At 40.9% G+C, this 25,498-nt stretch overlaps 1 protein-coding gene across 1 annotated transcript in view; it reads left to right on the top strand.

Moving 5' to 3' along the window:
• The window catches only part of LOC138296563 (glutathione S-transferase 3-like), a 174,226-nt gene that overhangs the window by 29,903 nt on the left and 118,825 nt on the right, over positions 1-25,498 (top strand). Inside the window, exon 3 of the mRNA XM_069235802.1 lies at positions 24,192-24,243. Within this exon, the coding sequence (XP_069091903.1) occupies positions 24,192-24,243 (52 nt within the window). The remainder of the gene's footprint in view (positions 1-24,191; positions 24,244-25,498) is intronic.

The raw sequence follows: 25,498 nt of genomic DNA, 5'->3' as shown, positions 1-25,498 counted from the left end.
ATCCTGCACTTGCAAATGCCTTGTTATATATGGCATTAACACAAACTAACATCACTCATCTAGGATTGGGAGCCTCTGTTAACATCCTATGGGCAACCCGCCATCTTGGAGATGGATGATTACATGGGTTGACAAGACCATCTTTCTGGAAATCATGGCATTCACAGATAGATGGAGAAGCCTGAGATGGACTTCCCCTGTGCTGAGCTCAATATTTTAGACCTCCTATCACCATCCATACAGTGCTCTGATTAGCTCGTAGAACACCCCTCTGGATGACCGCTAGTGAGGAGACATCTAGGCACCTGAGACAGTGTGGCAGCTCAGCAGCAAGCCTAGCATAGCATGTCAGAATATGCCACCTGTCAATCTCAAATGCAGTCTTTTTCCTTTGGACCACACAGGGCCTTCGTTATGTTCCAGACTCCGTTCTCAGCATAATTACAAGAAGGCCACTTGTCGCTGCACAGCACTGTCTTGCATTAGGCTTACTTACAGTATACCCGGTCCTCTCTTTATAAACATCCTGGGTCCAGGTCGGAAAATGGCATTTATTAAAGTTGGAAATCTACTCCTGCGATCTAATGTCTATGTTTTGAGTATCTTCCCCAAAATGTTTTTAGGACTTATCAAACAATTTCACGAGTAGCAATTGAGATTTTCCTAGCCTTGGTGTCTGAAAGGCTAGATTTTATGAAAGACACAGAGGCGAGTATTATGCAGTCTTTTCTTGCTTTAATTTTAACATCAGCCAAGAAAAAAACTACATTTCCCAACAAGATAAAAAAACTACGAAGTGACATCACAAAGGAACCATCCAATAGGACGTTGGATACCACTACTAGTATCTTTACTGTGAATAACAAGTCCTCTTTTCTTGATGCGAGAACTAAAGAGTAGAAGTAACCAACAGAACGACATAAAAAAACAGATATCAGTGTAAAAATGTCAACAATTGAATCCTTAAGATGGCGAGCGTAGAGAGGAGTCCAGGAAGGATAACCATTGACAACAGAATCTTGTGTCGGTGGAAGCACATCATGTAGATTATGAAGAGCCAACGCTGGAAGAGGGAGTTGGAACTGAAATAAAGGAACAGGGAGGGTTAAACGAGTGGCGGGATAGTACTCGCCTCTGTGTCTTTAATAAAATCTAGCCTTTCAGACACCAAGGCTAGGAAAATCTCAATTTTATTACAAGACCGGAGGCTCATATTATGCATGTTTAAAGCATAGCAATAACTGAGTCTGAAACATGAGAAATTGGCTTACAGTAAAAAGTTCTAAAGGTACTTTCATTAGACCAGTCTGCAGATTTGAGAATATCCTGTAAAGAGGACCCTGCCCAAAAAGCCTGAGAAGCCATAGCCCCTCTGGCAGAGTGGGCTCCAAAAGAATTCACATCGATCCCAGCTAGAGACATGATCCATTTAACCCAACGAGCTAGGGGAGGTGAAGAAACAGGTTTGTGGGGTTTCTGAAAGGAAATAAGTAATTGGGAGGCAGAGGATGATCTCAAATCTGCAGTATGAGTCACATAATATTTTAAACAATTTCCAACACACAATTTGGGTTGAGAAGGAAAAAATGGACAATTGACAGATGCTAGATTAGTTTTAGTACGTCTTCCAACTTGAAAAGAAACACCAAGAGAAGAGAAGAAAAAGGAGGTAACATCTAAAGCTTTAACATCCGAAACACGTTTAAGAGAAACTAGGCACAAAAGCATAGTCAATTTCGCAGAAAGCTGCTTAAGAGAGTAAACCATTATCCGGCCAAACTGTAAAAAATTTCAACACAAGATTAACATCCCACATAACATTATATTTAGGAGATGGAAGAAAAACACATCTTACTCCCTTTAAAAGTTGGCAGATAAGAGTATGTTCACCAATCGGTCTGCCATTGACTCTATGATGCTCAGCAGAGATGGCAGACCTGTAAGTGTTGATAGTGCAATAGGCCTTACCCTGGGAGGCCAAGGAAGCAAGGAAATTTACAACTAACACTACATCAGCTGAAAAGGGATCTGAATTCCTGTCCATACACCAGCTGCTCCAAATGGCCCATGCAGATTTGTAAGCTTTGGAGGTACCAGGGGCCCTGGCCTGTTGGATGAGTTTGAGAGCATCCTCCAAAATTCCTGGGGTTCTCCAGGGCGACCCAAAATCTTCCAAGCAATGAGGAACAAGGAATTGTAGAGAACCAAGTGATGTTGTCGACCTTAGGGATCTAAGAGGAGGTTGGGGAAGTGAGGAAGCCAGACGGGTCGGTCGGTTGTTCACTCCAATAAAGTTGGATATCAAGGATGAGCCTGCCAGAATGGGGTTATAAGAACTAGAGTGGATTGATGTCTGCGCGCCTGTGCAAGGACTCGAGGAATGAGTAGGAAGGGAGGAAAAGTGTAAAGAAGAGATGACGTCCAAATCTGAAGGAAAGCATCCGTGGCAAGAGCCTGCAGATCCGGCCTCCAACTGAAAAAGGAAGGAAGGTGAGAATTGAGGCGAGAAGCAAAAAGATCTATGGACATTTTGCCAAAGATGGAAATAAGGTGATTGAATACTGAAGGGTGCAACTGCCAGTCGCTGGAGTCGTGAAGATGTCTGGAATACCAGTCCGCCACTGTATTCAGACTGCCCGGCAGATAAACCGCTTTGACTGAGATTTGTCGAGGAAGACAATACTCCCAAAGATGTTTTGCCAGGGTGGACAGAATCTTGGACCTGGTGCCACCTAGATGGTTGATATATCTGACGGCGGTTAAGTTGTCCATTCTGAGAAGAATGGTGCAACTTACCTTGTTTTTTGTAAAGGAACGGATGGCAAAGGAGCCTTAAAGCATCTCTAAACTGTTTATGTGCAAGAAGGACTCCTTCAGAGACCATGCGCCTCCAGTCGAGAACTGACCACATCTTGCGCCCCAACCAGTCCGACTTGCATCGGATTCTAATACAAGATCTGGGGCGGCAGAGAAGATAGTTCTTCCATTCCAGGCGCCTAGGTGAGTCAACCACCATAGAAGCTCTTCCTTGGACTCGGAATCTAGAACCAAAGGATCGGAATAGGCGAGACCCTTGTGAAGATGGCGGATCTTGAGCAGTTGAAGGGCGCAATAGTATAAAGGACCTGGGAAAATGGCTTGGATAGAGGAAGCGAGGAGTCCTACTAGATGAGCCAGAGTTCTGAGGGAGATGTGAGGAAGGGACAGGGATTGACAAATTTATTTTTTGATTAAGGAGACTTTGGGGGTCATTCCTACCCTGGCGGTCTATGACCGCCAGGGTAGGTGACGGAGGAAGCACCGCCAACAGGCTGGCGGTGCTTCCGGGGGCATTCTGACCGCGGCGGTAAAGCCGCGGTCAGAAAAGGGAAGCCGGCGGTTTCCCGCCGGCTTCCCGCTGCCCCAGGGAATCCTCCACGGCGCCACTGCAAGCAGCGCGCCATGGGGATTCCGACCCCCTTCCCGCTAGCCTGGTTCTGGTGGTTTTCACCGCCAGAACCTGGCTGGCGGGAACGGGTGTCATGGGGCCCCTGGGGGCCCCTGCAGTGCACATGCCACTGGCATGGGCACTGCAGGGGCCCCCTAACAGGGCCCCACATAGATTTTCAGTGTCTGCTTAGCAGACACTGAAAATCGCGACGGGTGCAATTGCACCCGTCGCACCCCTTCGACTCCGCCGGCTCCATTCGGAGCCGGCATCCTCGTGGAAGGGGGTTTCCCGCTGGGCGGGCGGGCGGCCTTCTGGCGGTCGCCCGCCAGCCCAGCGGGAAACTCAGAATGACCGCCGCGGTCTTTTGACCGCGGTACGGTCTTCTGGCGGATCCCGCTTGGCGGGCGGCGACCGCCGCCCGCCAATCTAGGAATGAGGGCCTTTGTGCTGGGGAAGTTGGAGAATTGAACGAGTAGTGTCTATGAGAAAGCCGAGAAATTCAAATTTTTTAGTTGGAATTACAGCCCACTTCTGAAAATTGATGAGGAAACCCAATTTGAGAAGAAGATTTTGGCAAAATTGTAGGTGAAAGAGGAGAAGGCGTTAGTCTTGTGCCATCAAGAGAAAACCATCCAGATAAAGAATCAGACGAACACCGTGAGAGCGGAGAAAGGCTGCGACGGGTTTGAGAATCTTGGTGAAACACCAAGGGGCGGAAGAGAGCCCGATAGGAAGAACCTTGAATTGGTAGAAAGAGTTTTGCCACTGAAATTGAAGACATTTTCTGTGTGAGGGATGAATTGGTACCGTGAGGTAAGCATCCTGAAGGTCCAGTCTGACCAACCAGTCATTTTTGAAGCAAAATATCCCAGAGGTGGAAGATAGTCTCCATCTTGAAGTGCCGGTAAACCACAAAATTTTTGAAATTTTTTAGGTTCAGAACTAAGCGAAACTTCTGATTTTTCTTCTGGACCAGGAAAATGGTACTGAGAAAACCTGAAGAGTCGAACAGAACAGGTTCTATGGCTTGCTTGGCGAGGAGAGACTGGACCTCGTTGTGGAGAAGTTGGTTTGTCCTTGAGAAAAAACAAGGGGAAGAGGAAAAAGGGACTGACTTGGAAGTTGATTAATCTCTAAAAGGTAACCTTGAATGGATTGAATTATCCAGGGATCTGAAGTGAGAGAAAGCCGTGAATCTAGAAATAGTGCTAGTCTGCCTCCTACTGGAGGAAGGCCAGAATTGAAAACACTTACCGGAGGTTTGTTCTCCTTTGTTGACGTAGCCCCTGTGACGATTGCCTCTTGACCGGCGTTACTTGTATCCTGTGTAGGTGTCAAGGTGGGATTGCTGGTTGTAGGAGTCTCGATTGGTATATTGACCTCTGAGGGAACGGCCGACAAAGCGACTCCTGCCTTTGCCGGCCCTGGCAAAAACTCAAGATGACAATATCTTTTTAATAGGAAGCTGAGCTTTGTCCAGGGTGGCAAAGGTGGAAACGTACTTGCCGAGCTCCTTGATAAAAGAGTCTCCAAATAATAGGCCTTTAGCCGAAGGGCCCTCATCTTTAGAGGCCAAAGATGCCAGTTTGGGATCGATCTTCAACAGGAGACTTTTCCTTCTTTCAATGGACAATTGGGTGTTCGCATTGCCCAGCATTCAAATAGCACGTTGCGCCCAGTTAGAGAGAACCACAGGGTCTATTGGAACGTTTTCCATTTTGGCTTCCTCTGCCAAATCAAAAATCCTGGTGAGGGGACCCACCAAATCCAGAAGCTTATCCTGGCAACCTGACCAGCCCCTATCAACACCTTTCTTAGGGTCTTTCGGGCGGTGCCCGCCGCCCGCCGGGCTCAGAATGAGCCCCATAATCTGCCACATGGTCAGCAGGATACCATTCTTTTGAATTTGGATGAACCATTAGGGAAGGGTCAAACATGGGTTCACCAGAATGGTCCACCAAAATCTGAGACACAGGGTGAACGTCACCACCGTCACTAGGAGAAATTCTGCACCTTTTCTCCGGAGGCCCATAAAGATATTGATCCGAAGATCCGTCCATATCATCCATATGACTAGGAGAGTCATCATCCTCATCAGTGTCTCTTAGATGGGTAATGTGGAGCGGGGAAAAAGGGGTTCCCGATTTAAATACCTCTCAGGTGGAAGGACCAGAAGAAATGCCTTTTGAAGGCCCCGGAAGGGTGGCCGCATGTTTCTTGCCTTTTTTTAGAAGGCATATCAGAAGCAGACATAATCTTAGAAAAGGAGGCTTCCAAATTCTTTGTTATGTCTAACATAGAAACAGAAACTGCTTGCTGAATAGAATCCTTAATAAAGGACTTTAAACTCTCCTGAAAAACTTGGGAGTCTTCTTATTCAACCATCATGAAGAAAAACAATTTTTAATATATGCAGAAAAACGAAATTAAGCTGAAAACTACAAAAACCGTGGAGTATGAGCTTAATTTTGGCAAATAAATGGTTAAATATTGAGGCTGAGAAGGAAGGGCGTGGCCATAGGGGTGGGCGTGAGGAGAAGCTATTGAAAAAATAGCCGGAGGCGGTATCTGACAATAACAGCTCCTAGGGAGCTGTATCAAAGGAAGAAGCTTTGTGTGAAAACACGCTCCAAAAATAGACAACGAGCACGTCGTTGGAACAAAGGGAAAGACGCGAGCCTGAGGAGTGCAGCCGCTGACACAGCGTGTGAAAACACGTCTAAAAAATAAACACTGAGCACGTCGTTGAAACAGCTGACGGTGAGGAGATAAAGCGCCGGTAGCGCGCGTGCACACACGCGTCTACAACGGTTGAAAAGAACAGCTAGTAGATGGGCAGGCAATAAGGAAATAAAGAAAGAAATGGAGCGCGAGGCAAGCGGTAATAATTGAATTAAATAAGCATGTACCAGTACAGGTATAAGAAATGGTGTAACTTAGAACAGCAAAACACGTATAAATACTTTGTAAAATTAAAGAAATGGTGGTGCTTATCTTGACTGCGAGCAGCAAGAAAAGAGGGCTTGTTGTTCGCAGTCAAGATACTATTAGTGGTATTTGACATCCTATTGGATGGTTCCTTTGTGATGGCACTTCGTAGTTTTTTTATCTTGTTGGGAAATGTAGTTTTCTTCTTGGCTGCGAAAATTAAAGCAAGAAAAGACTGCATAATATGAGCCTCCAGTCTTGTAATAAAATCTTACTTTCACAGGGAAAATATTTTTCCCACAGAAAAGCACATTCCCCAATATTCTCAAAGTTTTTGTTAGTGGTTCATTGCTTATTTTTAACCGAATGCACACTTAATATAGTCCCTTACAGGTTTAAAACCATGATTGGAATTAATGGCGGGAGACTACTCAAAGAAATACCCACAACATGCATTTGAGATCACATCTGGTGACACGGAAACTTTATCATAGTGGTAGAATTGTTTTGTGAGTAAATCCCTCCATTGTTGATCCTGTCATAAAGGAACAGGATCTTACCCTCATGAATTCGTTTATTTATGCAATTTTATATTTTTTAACTTACACACGCAAAATGGTTAGTGAATTGGGCCATCTATGTTTATTGTATCATTGTATTGCATCATATAAATTAAAGACAAAGTTAAAGTTTGGGAGTTGCATAAAAATGTAGATTTGTTGATCGTAGATTGCACATCTGGTTAGTATTTGATAGAGGGATTGTATGGGGCATGCGAGGACTACTTTAAACACAAACCTTAGACCTTTGCAGAGGGCTTTGTGCTTGTTAGACAGATAGTCAGGATGGGATCAGCAAGTGGGGGTAAGTGGTGCCTGGGGAGTGTACAGATCCATATGGGGAAGTCATGAAATTAAATAATAGTGATGAGTGAGTTCTGGGGCAGACCGACTAAAAGGCTTGTACACTGGTAAGACACTCTCTCTGTACAAATGTACTGATACAATAACAAAATGGAAGACGTCCCTTGCCATGAGCAGCTACTAAGAGAACCTGATATATTGATTTCTTCCAGCTGACTGAACTTTCCTGCTGACCTATGTGTAGTCCATCTTAGCAAGGGGGAGCCCTCAAGTGTATAAAAATGCATACATACCTGACTCCAGTAAACAATGAATGTCTTTTCTTAAAAATGTAAAAATTAAAATAGATGCTTTGTAGACTGGAGACAGTCACTCATGATCAAAGCACCATCCTCTTCTTTGTGCATGCATAACTGTGATGCAACCATATATCACCTAAAATTGTACTGACCATTTGCAGCTAGATGTCTTCTGAAGGCTGTCTTACACTCAACTGGGGAGCAATGCATATAATTTTCAGTATCTAGGGGAAACTAATGCAGCTTCAGTGTTAAATGTAGGTGTACAGGCAGTGTCTCTGATGTCTGCTAATTAACAGCAAATTGCACATTTACGGTTTGATTAACGTAATAAGAGCAAGCATTGGTAAAGTAAGTAGGTAGCGTCTTTGTCTTTGTTTTCTATGTAACTGGCTTACAAATATTAGAACATTTTATAATAATGTTTGTTTTATTAAATTAAAAACAAACATTATTACACCATTTTTCTAATGTTGTAAGCCAGTTACTCAGGAAACAAGACAAAGGCGAAACATATTGGCATGCATGTTAGAAGAAAAAATAAAGAAGACGGAAGAAGATAGAAGGCAGAAGAAGACAGGAGGCAGAAGAAGACAGAAGGCGGAAGAAGAAAGCAGAAGACAGAAGACAGGAGAAGAGTGCAGACGTGAGAATACAGAAGTCGGCATGCGGTAAAGAAGATAGCGAAGACAGAAGACGGTATGCAGAAAGAAAAAAGGAGACAGATGGCAACAAAGAACGAAAACAGAGAAGAAAGCATTGAAGAAAGAAGATGCTTGCTTGAAGAAAAAAGAAGACAGCAACGAAGAAAGAAGACAGAGAGGACAACAGCGAAGAAAGAAGACATCAGCAAAGAAAGAAGAAAAAAGAAGCACCTTCAGGGTTGCAGCCAGAAGGAGGACACTGGCCAGTGTTCAATAGGAAGTGACTGGAAGGAGTACTTGGTCCACAGGCAAGACCATGGCAAGATCGGCGAGGCAAACGAAGACAACGACAGGAAGTGACATGAAGACGATGTGCTGGCCAATCCGAAGCAGGTAAATCAGAGCGACGTTGGAGTAAGCCAATGGTAAGTTCCAAGCCCCTTTTAAGTTTTTTTTTTTTTACAAAAGATTTCGCAAGTATGCGTGCAAGCACGCGTGCAGGCGAAACCTTAAAAATTCACACTTTGAGTTAGCTTGACTACCAACATTTTATGACACTTTTGACATCCTCGGTTTCACTCACCCTGATTAGAATTGAGTCTTGCAGCCCCTGAGTTAGCTGCTAGTTTTCAGGTTTTTAGTCTATTTTTTTATCGTATTAGACTAAAAAAATTATCTGACATGTAAGAAAAACGAATTTCTAACTTCTGGGGTTATATACTTATCTATTCCACCAAGGTCCTCTAATCCAGTTAAAGGAAGGTCAAAGTTCTCTTTGGGCATTGACTTTCTGTGATAAAGTTTCAAACTTCCATTTAAATCTGCAACTGAGGTTGTTACTCATCCCATAAACGCTTATCTCCCAGGAGGTTGGTTTGTACTTCATGTACAACCGCTAGACTTTAATTCAGTGCTGGCCAACATTGGACCAGGAGAGTCACTTTTACCCAAGATATTTTGAAAATCTACATAGGATATTGTTAAATACAATTAATCTAAATGGAGTTTCTATACTTAGTCAATGTTAAATCTGAAAATCTGTAGTAGTTTCAGCCCTCTTAGATCTGCATTGGCCATCCCAGGTATAGTCAGAAGAATAGTTTGTACACCTATCCATATGAATAGGTGGCACCCACGCCATTTTATATCTCCTGTTTACACTATAACAGTTTTATGGTGCCTTTTAGTATTTTGGAATTCTGCTAACTTGATTGCCTCAACCATGAACCTTGTTGGAACTGCACTTAATGTTTGATGATCAGGCTTATTCACTTCTGATTACACAATTTGTTTCAAACTTTGTGTTGCCTGCCCTCTTTCTATTTTTACTCATTGGTGGGGCAAGAACACACACGCTGTGCTATTTTTGAATTCTGCTCACTTGATTACCTCGACCATGAACCTTGTTAGAACTGTACTTAATGTTTGATGATCAAGTTAAATCACGTCTGAATGCACTATTTGTTTCATACTTAGACGTGTTGCCTGTCCTCTTAGTATTTTTACCTATGGGTGGGGCCGGAATACACAAGCTGCTCCCTTGCATGTCTTTTGTTCCATTCCAATTGGAGCCTCCCTCATGACCTGACTATTTCACCCAACAGCCACTTCCATCCTAACACTTCCGGGAATGAGGCCGCCGGGTAGGTCATTCGACATGGACCACGTCTAATTTCGTTAGCACTCATGAATATTGGGAGTTTCATGTACGCTCTTTACCAATAAGACTAGGATGCTATTTTTGGCTACCCTACAATGTGTCTGTGCTTTTTTATATTTAGATATGCCATACGTCTGCCAGCTAGAGTTTGCAGTTCATTTCCACATGTAACCCGTGTCCATAATGACATTACAGTAACATTTTTCGATAACAGAGGTTATGACATCATTTTAAGCATGTAAGTACTGCTTTTTGGTTCATTGGCTCATTGTTTGATGTAACTCAATGAGTTTGTTATGATCATAAATGATATAATGTAGGGATGATACACCGTGTCACCACTGAGTTTCACCTTGAAAGCTTTACATACGCCTCTTGTACAGGCTATAGAGTTCTCTCCAGACATGATATGTTCCCCTTAACTCACTTCATTTCACTTTACGTTTTCACTTTTTCTAAATGGTGATGGACAATAAATGTATCTCTCTGTCCTTACAATCCAATTGGCAATACACATTTGTTTATTTGGTGTGTTTTCTTTTTCTAGTTTCTTTATTATAAGTGCTATTGTATTGATGAACTCTTTGATTCAGGTAGAGCGATGACAGTCCTTTGGTTTGCATTTTTCCCATGGAGCCCTATTTTTAATATAGGAGGGTAAGCAGCTCTACTTTGTGATTTCCATCACACCTAGCATGGCAGCATGTCCTCACCGAGTTCCACGACACTACTGTATGTTTGACTGATTTTGTGTGTGTACTGTATTTTAACATACACTTGTTGGTCTGTTTTCTCATTTCCACAGTTATTTTGTTATTTTCCTACAAATCTCTATACACATTTGGGTATTCAGTGTAGCTTAGGAGACATTTATTTTTGGTCCTGATGAAACACCACCTGATCCGTAGGGACATCTCAGACATGAAACATGTTGACCTTTATTAGGGGTTGGAGGAAGACTTTTCGTTCACCTTCTCTGTGTGTTGGTAGAGTGGAGGAACATTAGTTCCATTCCACTCCCTATTGTTTTTAACCTTGACCAAGATCCTTCACATTCAATACACATACTGTTTTTAGGCTCTTGAGCCAATTTTAGCTTCTTTTTCTCCACCTCCTTTCTGTCTGGAAGTTTAAATTTACTCCTACCTTCTAACTACGGCACACATTTCAAACTAAGATCTCCGGCAAAGAGCCCCCCTCGCAGGGCCTGTCAGACATTGCAGCACCAGTCTGACGAGGAGCAAGCCCTATGATGAAGAATGACATCCAGTGGATGTGTGAGGGCTCTAGCTTCTTTTTTTAGAAGTGGAACGTGGATGCGTGGTCTTTTTCGTGGAACAGTGTACCTTTTTGATTTGCACTACATTGAAACCTAAACATAATAATTTCAAAAATATGGGTTGTGCAGTAAACTCTCACAGATAAGTTAAGTTCACCAGGCCACCTTGATTTGCTTATATATGTAAACCCTACTTTTATTGTTCACACTGAGCTTTACTGGTATGACAAAGATGCAACTGTGCCAACATTTTTCAAGACTTGAGTTGTGGGACTGCAGTTTCTGTTGCTCAAGGAGAAGTTGTTGATAGGGAAGTCCTGCCCTTTTGCTTGCCTTGTTTACTACTTTAAGAAGGGTCAAGACAGTGAGATGTAGAGATCTCACACATTGTGCTCTCATTTTTGATACTCCTGTTTGCATCGATTCCCCTTGCTACCTCCAATGAGATCCAGCACCTTGCACAAAGCCTATGTCTGTGAAGAAAATGACACTTGAAAGAAAATCAATCCAAACTAGCTCTGAATCTTTACACAGTGGGTCCGTAAACCTTGCTGGGAAAATGTGTGCAAAAGTGGGCTCCAAACCACCCCACTTTGTTCCAGTTCAATGTTCATAATGATCAATTAAGACAGTTCTCTGCAGAGTACTCAAAGACCTGCTGCGTAACCAGAGCTGGTGTCTGCCTGACTGCCAGTCTCCTGTAGATGGGGGACATCACCTACTGTAAACACTTTCAGCTCTAGGAGCCAAGGGACTACTGGAAGGGCTTAGAAGCCTGTCTGCCTGCTTAGAGAGGAAATTAATGAGGCTGGCCCTGCTATAGGAGGGACTATCCAGGCAGCAGAGCCAGGAGTGACTGGTCATATGAACTGGCCTCCCTGGACTCTCTGAGCAGCTCCTGTGTGAACATTAATACTTTCCAAAACCAAGAAGCACTATATCACCAGGCAGTCCACAATGTGCTGAGAGACTGTTGCTGCTGCTGAGACAAAAAGACAAGCGTTTGCAATGCAATGGGTCTCACGCTTGCTCAAATTAGAGCTGAACTTTTCTTGCCACCTAAATTGAAAATGAAAAGTAAAATAGTTGACATAAGCGAGCCGATTCAAAGTGCCATTGCTGCCATGAGCAGGAAGGAGAGACACAAAAAGCAAAATAAGTTCACTTGCAGTCAATCGTATCAGTAATAGTGCAATTATCCATGTAACAGGGGCAGTCTGCAAGGTGGTAACAAAACCGCCCCAAGGAGGGACAAACGTAAGCATTTACCAAGAATATCAAAGGATTTTTGAAAGGCAAGCCCACAAACGAGTGAAAGTGATGGGCGTGCAGTAGGTGTGGTTAAAAGCCCACAATACTTACAACAGGTCAAAGCGCTTCTGCGCTTGACCTAAAAACAAAGCTGTGTTGCAGCTGAAGCAGGAAGCCCTGATTTGCCAGAGGCCGCAACTGCTGAAGTCAGACCACAAAGAGCACTTGGCCCTGAAGCTGCAACTGCTGAATCTAGGCACCTGCCTCCATCTGAACAGGAGGGTCGTAGTAGAGAATAAGTACAATCCCATGATTTTTTTTTGTGCAACATAAGGGTGATGCTGCTGCCGTAGAAGAGGAACTACAAGTACTGTAATGATCACCAGCAAGTAAACAGGGTTTAACCTGCATCTAGTACAATAAGTGCAGATAAGTCTGTTGTGTAGGCTTGTGACTTTTGCTGTGCGAATGCCTATGCTTGTAGTGTGTTGGGGACTAATCATGAGATCCTGATCATAGCCTTAAGAAAATGTCATATTTAGTTTTGCTGTGAGATTAACATTTTACATAAAGTAAAAATATTACCAGAGACGGCAGCGGGTTAAAAAAAAGAAGAATATATGCACCTACCCCTATCGCCAATTTGTATGTGATCCTTGTAGATAAACACAACAAAATTCCTTATAGTTCAATGTGTGCACAGATCACAGTACCTGCCACCAAGGTACCAACTCTAAGAGATACAATAAAAGAAATGTTGAACGTGCACCACTTGAGATGAGCCAATTAAGTCCAATTAGTCCATATCATTAATAGAAAATCTTCTCATTATTAGGGTTTCCACAAATATAAAAACAAAACAGCCAACGTGTTTCGTCCTAACCATCGGACTTCTTCAGGGCTGAAATGTAGTAAAGAAACATACATAACCTGAATATATATACACAAAAATTCATAGAAAATCAAGACAAAAATTACACATGGAAAATAAATGACCAAAACACATAAAAAAATACACATAAAAAGTTTTTTTGCATATAACTATATACAAACTAATATAACAACATTAGTGACAAATTAAATTGATATAAAGGCAAGGGACACATATAACAAAATCTAATTAATCTCTTGCATATATACACAACCTACATATTAAGGGAACAATCTAAAATGCATGAAAGAAAAAGAAGAAAAGAAAGAGAAAAAAGAGAGAAAAATAGGGGACAAATGGAAGAAGGAGACAATTAAATAATTGGAAAAATATATATCTAATAGGGCAAAACCGATAGGTATTTATTTAGACCCATTTTTTTGGTACTGAATAATATCACAATGTAAGGAAGAGAAACAATTGATAACAATATATGCAATCACAATAATAACAAACAAAAGAAATACAATTAATGCTGTACAGTCCAGAATTAATATATCTTAATTGTGCAAAATTAATATGGATCAAGAAAAGAAAAGTCATACCTTGTGAATAAATGATACTTAATATCTCCTCTCATGTTGATAGTTTTTGAATCATGGATGTCAACAAATACTGATGCCAAAATAGTAAACTATGCATAAAATGGAGACGAGCAAGAAAAAAGAAAAAAAAAAGAAATAAATACATTCAAAAGTAAAAAAGTAAAAAATAGACAGAGTATGGAGCACAAAACAAAACATATGATGAAGAGTAAATACACACACCTTCAAGGGCATGAAAAAAGGTATAATCATTCAAAAGAATGGAAGTAACGACCTAATTCCCATATAGATCTATTCAAATACTTTTTTAAATTGATACCAAAAAGAATGAAATCTATATTAACTAAGAAATAGACCAAAAACTATATAAAACAAAGAAAGAAGAAAGGAATATAAATGCCAAAGAAAACCTTCAAAACAGACTTTAAACCCACATTGTAGCAATTAAAGTATTTCAACAAGTTGTAATAAACGCCCTTAGTACAGAAACGACGCGCCCTAACTTCTAGAAAAAAAATTGTTATATGCAACATTTCTATATTGCCCCACACTGACCATTACTCATAACCATGCAAAGAGAATCCAAAGAAGTGCATCCGAAAGCTTACTGCGTCAAAGATGCAATGCTGGGGCCAAGTACGGCTAAGGAAACTGCTGGTCCTGAATGAAAGAAGTGAAAAGCGAGCATACGGTTATTGCTCGTATTTGTAGTTACCCGGCAGCTCCAATTAGCGACACCAATGTGAAGCCCACGTTGCTATGGTACCAAAAACACCAAAAAAATGACGATGATAATCATGGGGGGAAACGGGGGCGGCCATCTTGCGATAAACAAGTCAACACAAGAAATTAAAAATAGAGGTGGCCATCTTGAAATGGCTAAATGTAAAGAGTGAATCAAACAATTATCACCAAGGAAGAATAGAAAGAAATTAAAAACTAGACAAATAACTGACCAAATAAATTAAAGATGCATAGTACAAATACGAAGATATACAATTAAATGACAAAAGTAGATGACACACAAGGAGACAAAGAAAGACAAAAGAAAGAATATATGGAAAAAAGAAAAAAAAAAGAAGAAGAAAAAGAACAATAATCACAATCAAAATATTGGAATACATATGATAGATAATACAACGATTGGAGCCTAAATAATTTCCACATAGTCACAACTAAAGAGAATAACTGTATGTAATATCTAGAGGAAATAATGAAATTCATCATTAGAATTATGACCCCTATCAACAGCACGTAGCCGGCATATCCATGCCGCCTCCTTACGTCGTAAGGTCAATTCTCTATCACCTCCTCTGCAGTTGGGTAATACTTGGTCAATCCCATGGAACCAGATTTTGCTGTCATTAATATGTTGTTTCATCATATGGAGTACCAGTGGATGTTTCATATCTTTATTTTTGATTGCCCTAACATGTTCCTGTATGCGTAGTTTGAGGGGTCTGATCGTACTGCCCACATAGATTTTACCACAGGCACAACCCAAAATATATACAACATATTTTGTTTTGCAATTGATGAAATGTCTAATTTCATACCGTTTGACAGTATTGTAACTGAAGCTCTTGATCTTATCTACGCCAAATTTGCACATATTGCATTCATGGCAAGTGAAGAAACCCTTTGGGCCTGTGGGAAGCCACGTCTGTACCTTATTGGTAGTGATGTAACTGGGACAGAGATAATTCCGCAATGTGCGACCCCTGCGGTATGTCACCTGTGGTTTCCTTGCAATGGAACTCCTGAGCCCAGGTACTTCCAATAGTAAGTGCCAATGCCTACGCAAAATCTTATATATATCATTACTCCGTGTGGAAAATTGAGTAATAAATGTCAAACAACTAGATCTCTCTTTTCTTTTTTTGTTGTTATGGTCCATAGTGAGTGTCATATGCCTCTTTACTGCACAAATGCGTTTATGTGCTTTCGTAAGGACAGCTACGCTGTATCCTCGATTCTTGAATCTCTGTTTGGCTTCTTCAATATGAGCATTGAAAGTATTATTGTTACTGCAATTACGCCTTATACGAATCATCTCACCAAAAGGGATATTGTTAATAACTGATTTAGGGTGAGCGCTTCTGGCATAAAGAACACTATTGGGCGAAGTGGGCTTCCTAAAAAGATTACTTTGTATTTTATTGTTTTCAACAAAGAATCTCGTGTCGAGGAAATCTATCTGTTTATTACTGTACTCAAGACTCAGTCTGACATTATATGGATTATCATTGAGGAACAGATGATATGTCAATAACTGTTCCACAGATCCTCTCCACAGGAGAATGATATCATCAATGTATCTGCCCCAAAAAAACAACAAGTCTGTCCATTGTTTGGTGTATTTGCCCCAGGCATGCTCCCTCTCATACCAGCCCATGAAAAGGCAGGCATACAAGGGAGCAAACCTGGAACCCATCGCAGTCCCTTGCGTCTGCTGAAACCACTGTCCATCATGTAGAAATAATTTTTTTGAAAGAATAACATCAATCATCTCCATAAGCATATTATTATGCTGCCAATGATCAGCAGTTCTTGTGCAGAGAAACGATTCAACAGCTCTAATTCCAAATTGTTTGTGTATGCAGGTATAAAGACTAGTCACATCCATGGTCACAAACAAGAGCTCATCGGACCATTCAAAGTCATCAAACTTATTGAGGATATCCTTACTGTCCTGTATTAAAGACGGTAGGTTATGTACAAAGGGTTGTAAAAACACGTCAACATACTCCAACAGTTTCTCAGTAGGAGATGAATTGCCAGAAATAAAAGGTCTGCCTGGAGGAAATTTGCCACCTTTGTGTATTTTGGGCAGTACATAGATACATGGAAAATGTGGGTCATGTACACTCAGATATTTATATTCCCCATCAGAAATAAGGACAATCTTGCGCCATTCATTTAATCGCATTTTAATAAACTCACTGACAGATTGCATTGGATTCTCTCTAATGGGTTTATACCCGGAAATGTCAGACAGTTGCCTGTTAATTTCTTGGATGTAATCTGATTTATTCATAACCACAACATTTCCACCCTTATCAGCCTCCCTGATCACTATATAGGTATCAAGTTTTAAAGCCAGTAATGCCTTTCTCTCTGATTTAGAGAGATTGTCATTTCTAAATTTAGAAGTATTGAGCTTTTCCATAAGTTTATAAAGATCATTGGCAACCCGCATACGGAAAAGGTCAATATTATGATGTGTTCCTTGAGGGACAAACTTAGAACCAGGTTTAAGACCACTATTGATACATGTATTTTCCTGAATCCCCAACTCATTCCTTAAAGTGTCAATCTCAATATGATCATAATCCATAAGTGACATAACAAGTTGTAAGTCATAGAGATCAGACACAGAGTGGGATAATGTGGAAACAGCCCCAAATGCTGAGGTAGCTGGTATATGTGATGTACTAAAATAATCCTTCAGTTTTAGCAAACGTGCAAATTTGAACAGATCAACAAATACATCACTAGGGTCATTCATTTGTGTGGGACAAAAACCCAAACCTTTTCCAAGGACTTCACATTCATCTTTATTAAGTACACGATGGGACAAATTTACAATCAGTAGCTTATCTTGCTGATTTAAAGGGTCAATAACTGATGAAGTAGAGACACTAAACAGATCATATGTGATTAGTTTCTCTTGGAGCGTGTTTGTACCCCCTGAGACACTGAACTTGTGTTTTTGCCTCCATCTTTTACCACCCCTTCTAATCTTTCTTTTCGTATCAATTTGTTGCCCTGTCTGGTCCTTTCCATTTCCACTAAAAAAGGTGATGGATTACAGGATGGAATTGCTGGTGTCAGACCCTCATTGGATCTTGAGCTATCAAAAGAACACATAGAACTAGAACTTGCTGAATCAGGCTCCATCATTTCAGAACAAACTCTTTTGTTAGTCGATGATGATCTCAAATTATCATATTTCTTTGCAAAAGTATAGATTCTTCCTTCTTTATAGTCCATATCATCTCGCTTGATTTTACATAGTCTCTTATCACGCAAGTAGAATTGGTAATCTTCCAATAGTTTCTCCAAGATTTCATAGTTCTTTTTGGTGCCATCCTTGAGATTCAATAATTCAATGTCTTTTTCAATTTTATCAACCTCGGCCTGCAGTTTAGTGGTCTTTTTCTCAGAATGTTTAATGAGTATACTCATTGTGAAGGAGGCATTCTGTAAGTTTTCTTCCCATTCCTTCAATGATTCCTCATCCAAATCTTCAAAGGTTGGAAAAATGAGAATTCTTAATCCTCGTGGGATTTTTTTATTGTCCAAATATTTTTGCAATGTGGTGCCATCCCACCAAGATGGCTGCCCCTGTTTTCCCCCCGTGATTACCATCTGCATTTTTTGGGCGTTTTTGGTACCATAGCAACATGGGCTTCACATTGGCGTCGCTAAATGAAGCTGCCGGGTAACTACAAATACGAGCAATAACCGTATGCTCGCTTTTCACTTCTTTAATTCGGGACCGGCAGTTTCCTTAGCTGTACTTGGCCCCAGCAGTGCATCTTTGACGCGGTAAGCTTTCGGATGCACTTCTTTGGATTCTCTTTGCATGGTTATGAGTAATGGTCAGTGTGGGGCAATGTAGAAATGTTGCATATAACAATTTTTTTTCTAGAAGTTAGGGCGCATTGTTTCTGTACTAAGGGCGTTTATTATAACTTGTTGAAATACTTTAATTGCTACAATGTGGGCTTAAGGTCTGTTTTGAAGGTTTTCTTTGGCATTTATATTCCTTTCTTCTTTCTTTGTTTTATATAGTTTTTGGTCTATTTCTTAGTTAATATAGATTTCATTTTTTTTGGTATCAATTTAAAAAAGTATTTGAATAGATCTATATGGGAATTAGGACGTTACTTCAATTCTTTTGAATGATTATACCTTTTTTCAAGTCCTTGAAGGTGTGTGTATTTACTCTTCATCATATTTTTTGTTTTGTGCTCCATACTCTGTCTATTTTTTACTTTTGAATGTATATATTTGTTTTGTTCTCTTTTCTTGCTTGTCTCCATTTTATGCATAGTTTACTATTTTGGCATCAGTATTTGTTGACATCCATGATTCAAAAACTATCAACATGAGAGGAGATATTAAGTATCATTTATTCACAAGGTATGACTTTTCTTTTCTTGATCCATATTAATTTTGCACAATTAAGATATATTAATTCTGGACCGTACAGAATTATTTGTATTTCTTTTGTTTGTTATTATTGTGATTGCATATATTGTTATCAATTGTTTCTCTTCCTTACATTGTGATGTTATTCAGTACCAAAAAATGGGTCTAAATAAATAACTATCGGTTTTGCCCTATTAGATATATATTTTTCAAAATATTTAATTGTCTCCTTCTTCCATTTGTCCCCTATTTTTCTCTCTTTTTTCTTTTTCTTTTCTTCTTTTTCTTTTATGCTTTTTAGATTGTTCCTTTAATATGTAGGTTGTGTATATATATATAAGAGATTAATTAGATTGTGTTGTATTTGTCCCTTGCCTTTATATCAATTTAATTTGTCAATAATGTTGTTAAATTAGTTTGTATATAGTTATAGGCAAAAAAACTTTTTATGTGTATTTTTTATGTGTTATGGTCATGTATTTTCCATGTGTCATTTGGGTATTGATTTTCTATGAATTTTTGTGTATATATACATTCAGGTTATGTATGTTTCTTTACTACATTTCAGCCCTGAAGAAGTCCGTTGGTTAGAACGAAACGCGTTGGCTGTTTGTTTTTATATTTGTGGAAACCCTAATAAAGAGACGATTTTCTATTAATGATATGGACTAATTGGACTTAATTGGGTCATCTCAAGTGGTGCACGTTAAAAATTTCTTTTATTTTACATAAAGTAATAGAGCTGTGCTTGACAATACTTTATTGTATCTGTTGGTTGACTGCTGAGTTTGGAGCGCTTATTATCACACTACCTCACTAAGCAGCCTGGGAATGATCACCCTCACTGCCCTCCAAAGTCAAGTATGTAAAGAGTTGAACATGGCCCAGTTTTCAGAACCATAGCAGGACACCAGTGGCAAATTACCTCAACCACCACATTTGGGGTCCAGTAGCCCCTGTCTGCTCTTCGACCCCTTGGACGAGATCTAACAAGAGGCAATGTCTTTTTCAATATATTGTTTGATACTGATATATTTATGCTTCTAATTATGCCCTCAGTGTTAAGTATGGGGGAGTAACATTATCAAACATTTTTTGCACCCATTTTGCTTATGATATTTCCACACTTGCGTTTTTATTTTTTGCACATCCAATTATCAACAGTTAAAAGTTGGAGGTAACTGCTGGTGTAACAAACATTGGCAAAGCCAATAAGTCTTGACAATCTGAGAACTATTGACTTTATCAATGTCAATGTTTTTTAGCCATGTTGAATAGCAAAGGCATTTACCAAATGTAAGCTCACCCTTCAATTTTTTGGAGGTTGGAAAATTCAAGGCTTTATTAATAGAAACTGATGCATTGTCATTGATGCGTCAGATTTCTTGCTTCTTCCGCACTGTGATGCTATTAATTGTGTTTGACCAATGACTTTGTGTTTCACCACTGTGCATATTAGTTGCTCAATGTTCACCAGTAGCACATTATATGTTTTGTTCAGTTTAGCTGCCTATTGGCTTTGACATAGCATTAGCCGTTACATTCTGTATTCAGTTTAGCTGCCTATTGGCTTTAATGTGGGGTTAGACATTGCAGTTGAGACATTGCAGATGAGCTGTGTTTTTCCAAGCTGTGTTTTTCCACAAGATGGACCAAGCTGTTTTCTTCACACCAGACCTTAGCTGATAAGAGCACATAGATTTTATGTTTACCTCGCAATCCAGTCTGAGAGCCAGTGAGCTCTGGAGAATTGGCCACTCTCCAAGGTTCTTCGGCTCTCACACTGAGTTTGCTTTTAAGGATGACTCTGGGCTACAGGAGGGGTAGATTGAATCTGCTTGACTTCAGACAGGAACGTAGACGTCAGTTGCCTGTCTCCCATTTGGGTAGAAAATCTCTTTCTCGCAGTTGACCGGAGTCATCAACTTGCAGACCCCAGAAAGATGAAGCTGAATATAGGCCCTACAGCCTTGCCCATACGGTGATGAATTTTGACTTTTATGCTTTGCTTTGAAGTTATGCTATAATATAATCACATATTTTGCTGTGTACATTGCAACTGAGAAGTACTTTGATATATTTTGCTTTCATTGCTGCGACTACTTTTGAACGTGTGCTTCCAATCTACTAATTTCGTCTCTCAAGAACCTTGCGGTGAAGAAATAATAACAATAAATGTCTTCTTTAAACTCAGAAGTGCATTCCAGAGAGGTTCTGTAAGCTCGGTTATGAGATAAGGGCAGGAAAGCAGAACACGCACATCCCCTAACAATCCCATGGATGTGCTGTATTTACAATACAGAGCTCCTTGGCATTTTCACAGATGCATCAGAAATTCTGACTCACCTGTTGGTGCTCAAGTGATGCTTTGCTGGATTTGCATTGTTAAACTAACGCAACTCCAGCAATGCGAGGAGAGTCTTATTAGAAAAAGCCCTGCATCAGTTTTATGCCTGGTCTGAGCAGGCGATACAATTGTGATGCAGTGAAATCGTATAGTCATGCAGTGAAAAGCTGTAAATTTCACTGCGTCAGTTCTATGTGGCTTTTTCTGTGGGTATGCTTACCCTGCATACATTATACTTGGCACAGGTATAATGTGACGCAGCGCTTTACAAACTGGCGAATTGGACCAAATGCATCAGTTTGTAAATATTGGAGCAGTGAAATGCTGTGCAAGCGCCGCCACTGCGTCAAAAAAAGTGATGCAGCGTTGGTACAAGGGGCTTGTAAATGATGCCCTGAGTACCTTTATATTAAATGTAATAGTAACAACTGTTATTTAGCACTTAGTAAAAAAACAAAATTCAGTATTTAGGGCTCTATAAATATATCATTATTATGTGGAGGTTATTTGTGCGCAAATATTAAAAGCCCAGAGATTTAAACAACATGTGTCTTCTGAGCAAATGGTAAGCCTATGGGGGGACTGAAGTCCACAGACTGAAAACAACATGTTTGTTTGAGACAGCGCAAGCGCTGTTTGGCCAAACAACATGTCTCTTTCGAGCAAATGGTAAGCCTATGGGTGTGCTGAAGCCCACAGATTGAAAACAACATTTCTTTTCGAGACAGCACATGCCCTGTCTAGCCAAGACCTAAAAACAACATTTCTCTTCGAGACAGCACATGCACTGTCTAGCTGAAACCTAAAAAGAAAAAAAAAAAAAATCCTCCCTACGGTTTTGCCATGTACTATACGATGACTGGGCAGCTATGAAGGAGATGCTCTGCCAGTCCTGACACTGTCTGTACAGAGCAGTGTGTTCTGGAACTTGTAGTTTCAGTTGTAACTTTAAGTGTACGCTCAAAAAAGCCAGCATGAAAAGTGATGTGGACTGAAAGTGGAAGACTAGCTGAAGGTGTCACACTTCATCACTTGTTACAAAAAGCATTAACAAAATGCACAAGATGAGAAGTAGCAGTAAGGCTAATGGGTGTGGAGCTGGGATCCCTGTGCCCTGCTGGACCTCAAAATTATCCTGGGTGACTAAAATGGTGATAGTACCTAGAAACAGGCAGAACACAGCATTAAGAGCCATATAAAACCAAAAGACACATGCCAAGATGCACTAGGCACAAGTCAGTGTCCCAAAGTGCAATGGCCCTTTGACTTCACAAGTGTCTCTGTGCCAAGCCCAGCAGCAGTTGGGGAGTGACTGGGGACAGAGGAAGCTTGGAGTGCAGCCTACATGGCAGGGCTCAGCGCCAAGCAGGTCCATTGTGTGACTGGGCCCCCAGAATCACACCCCCCGGCTTATGATGTGGTAGAATGCCAGGAATTCAGCAGCGTCCTCTTCTTATCACACACAAGGCCAGGTGTCCAGGGTGGTGATGAGGCAGAAGAGGGGCATTGCCCATATAGGTACACATCACGCCTTCTGCATGCTTTAATGTGGGTGCTCTTTTCAAGTGTGTGAAAACCCTGCCCATATGGGGAACAGTGTAACGCATCAAACCATCTCTGTGTATTAATGGAATGCTATGCTTGATTAAGGGTCTCAGGTGTAACATGGGCAATATGGGGGAGCACACCAAACTGCACATATGCATTTATGGGTGTGCTCTCTTTAATGGCCTTGAAAAATTGATCATGTTGGAAAGATCACATCACATGCATGCATTAATGGGGGTGCTCTGTTTAAGTGTGTGAAAACCCTGCACATATCGGGAACAGTGGAACACTATAAGTTAATGGAGGTGCTCACTTTACACATAGGCACACCAGCGTCAAGCAGCATTCGTATGTGAGGATGATCTTGTTGGGGTTTGAGATGGGGTCGAAGGCATGCAAAAAGAGGCAACAGGAGATGGAGGATGGAGCGAGTGAAAACATGAGCACTAGTGTGGAATGCTGAAACATAAAGAAAAAAGTAGCTCCTAAAACGGGAGCAGTGGATAGACACAATTACTCGATCCATGTGCTGGGGAGGACAAAACACAAGAAGAGGCATGACGGATGCATGCCATGGACAAACGGGGAAAAGGGATGTGACAGCAATGATGGTGCATGCAAATACTAAGCATATGTTTGGGCTGACACCCACAGATTGAAAACAAAGTGTCTCTTTGAGACAACACATGCACATTCTAGCCGAGACCTAAAAAGTGGGCAGATAGCATTTTATGCTAGGTTCCTACCGGAAGCAATTGTTCAATTATGAGACCATTATATATGGGCACAGTTTACCATTACCAAGGGGTCTAAATGTCTTTGTTGGTGCCTTATTTTGAGTGTCCCAGTATTTTGGAAAGTAACTTTGCACTGCACGGTGTTGACTGAGTGTGGCATTACCTTCCCAATCTGAGTTTCCCAACTCAGAATGGTGGATAACAAAGTAACGCAGCATGTATGGTTACATTTTGAGCTGTAAAATACTGAATATGTTGTATTTTCACAATACAATTTCTCCATGTTGTACTTAGTGACGTTTATGCGGGTAAAAAGTGCTGCATTAGGGTACAAATTGTAATCCAGATTCGGGTGTAACTCGTGTGCGCACTGAATTCAGATGGTTGGTGGTCAAAGAGTGAGCACCTTGGTGGCCTCGTGACACTGCCTCCAATGAAGACCATTCCTGGTTCTATAATCTCCCATTGTAAAGGCCTCATTATGCTTTTTCCCACAGTAGAGATTATGCTGAAGTACATCTTTTTGATACATCACATGACCAGCTGAACTTTTTCTTATCTTCTTTTTCCAGTTTGAAGAGGAATATTTGGAAAATAGGGAACAATTCGAAAAGTTAATTCAAGGTGAGACATCGTACTTGGATTCTTTCACTTATAGCAACATCGTATTTGAATTACAGTTTTTGTCTTCTATTGTGGTATTTGGGCAATGACTTTAATCAGGAAGCTGTAATAACCAACTTCAGGGACACCTAATGGTGTAGAGGCAAGTCACCAAGTGAATCGACTGCTAGGTTGCTCAGTCAAGAAAGCAAGGATGTGCTTGATGTCTGGAGTGACAGCCGCTCTCTGGGTGATGCTTAGCCCAAGCAACAGCTATTACCACCTACACCCTAGTCAATTCTGAGTAAGATGGGGGATGAAGGATGAGGTACAGTGGCAAGAGCTGCGGCCAACCACCCCAAGAAAAGGAAGGAGCCAGGTATCAAAAACGACCTCCCTGTCAATGCAATTGTGAAATTGTTAGAACCAGCATCACTTTGTGTGAGTTCCTATATGCGTCTCGTGATGCCCCGCAGAGTTGGACCGTGGTGTTCTGGCAAGGCTGTGTGTGCAAAGGTTCCAAGTGGTGCTGTACAGCTGTTGTGCATTTATACAGATAAGTATAAATTCCGTCCTAAAGCAAGAAAGGTGTTTTAAGGTTGGATTGTAATATATTACAGGGCAGAGAGTGGGAGACAGAGACTAATACAGAAAGAGAGAGAGGGAGAAAGGGGAACAGAGGGAGGGCGCTTCTGTGTGTGAGAGGAGTGTGTGTGTGTGTGTGTGTGTGTGCGCGTGTGTTCGTTCCAGTAATGGACAGGAAGTATGATTGAGACCTATGGTGATGCTTTGTTAGCCGCACGTATGAATCCAACCACAAGAAATAAACTCGATGTAACATTGACAGCCTAACCATCTTTGCTCATTAACTAGGCTCTTGCCTTCACTTCTGGTGATCACAGCAGGGTGACCTCAATCGGTATGACATTGTGTTAGTGTGCCGTCTACGCACAGTGATAAATTGTGCTGCGCATGCACTTTAAGATGTGTAGGTACAATACAACGCATACTGTACAGACATATACCAATTCCACAGTAAGCCAGGTATAGCACGGAAACGCTACGTCGACAGATATTCCAAGAGACTTGGGGACATTCTTCTGTAAAATAAAGATTGTCCAAACGAATAGGGAACATGTGTTGCATAAAAGGTTGTCGAAACCCTGAATTTGTGGGTATTTCAGTTGGATAATGGGAAATGAATATTAAAACGTGGCACTTTAGGCCAATCAATGTGTAATGATTGGAGGAACCGGTGCGATCATTCAACGTAATA

Source organism: Pleurodeles waltl, chromosome 5 (assembly GCF_031143425.1).
Source record: "Pleurodeles waltl isolate 20211129_DDA chromosome 5, aPleWal1.hap1.20221129, whole genome shotgun sequence".
In the NCBI taxonomy this organism is placed as follows: domain Eukaryota; kingdom Metazoa; phylum Chordata; class Amphibia; order Caudata; family Salamandridae; genus Pleurodeles; species Pleurodeles waltl.
This window is presented reverse-complemented; position numbering and strand designations above follow the sequence as displayed.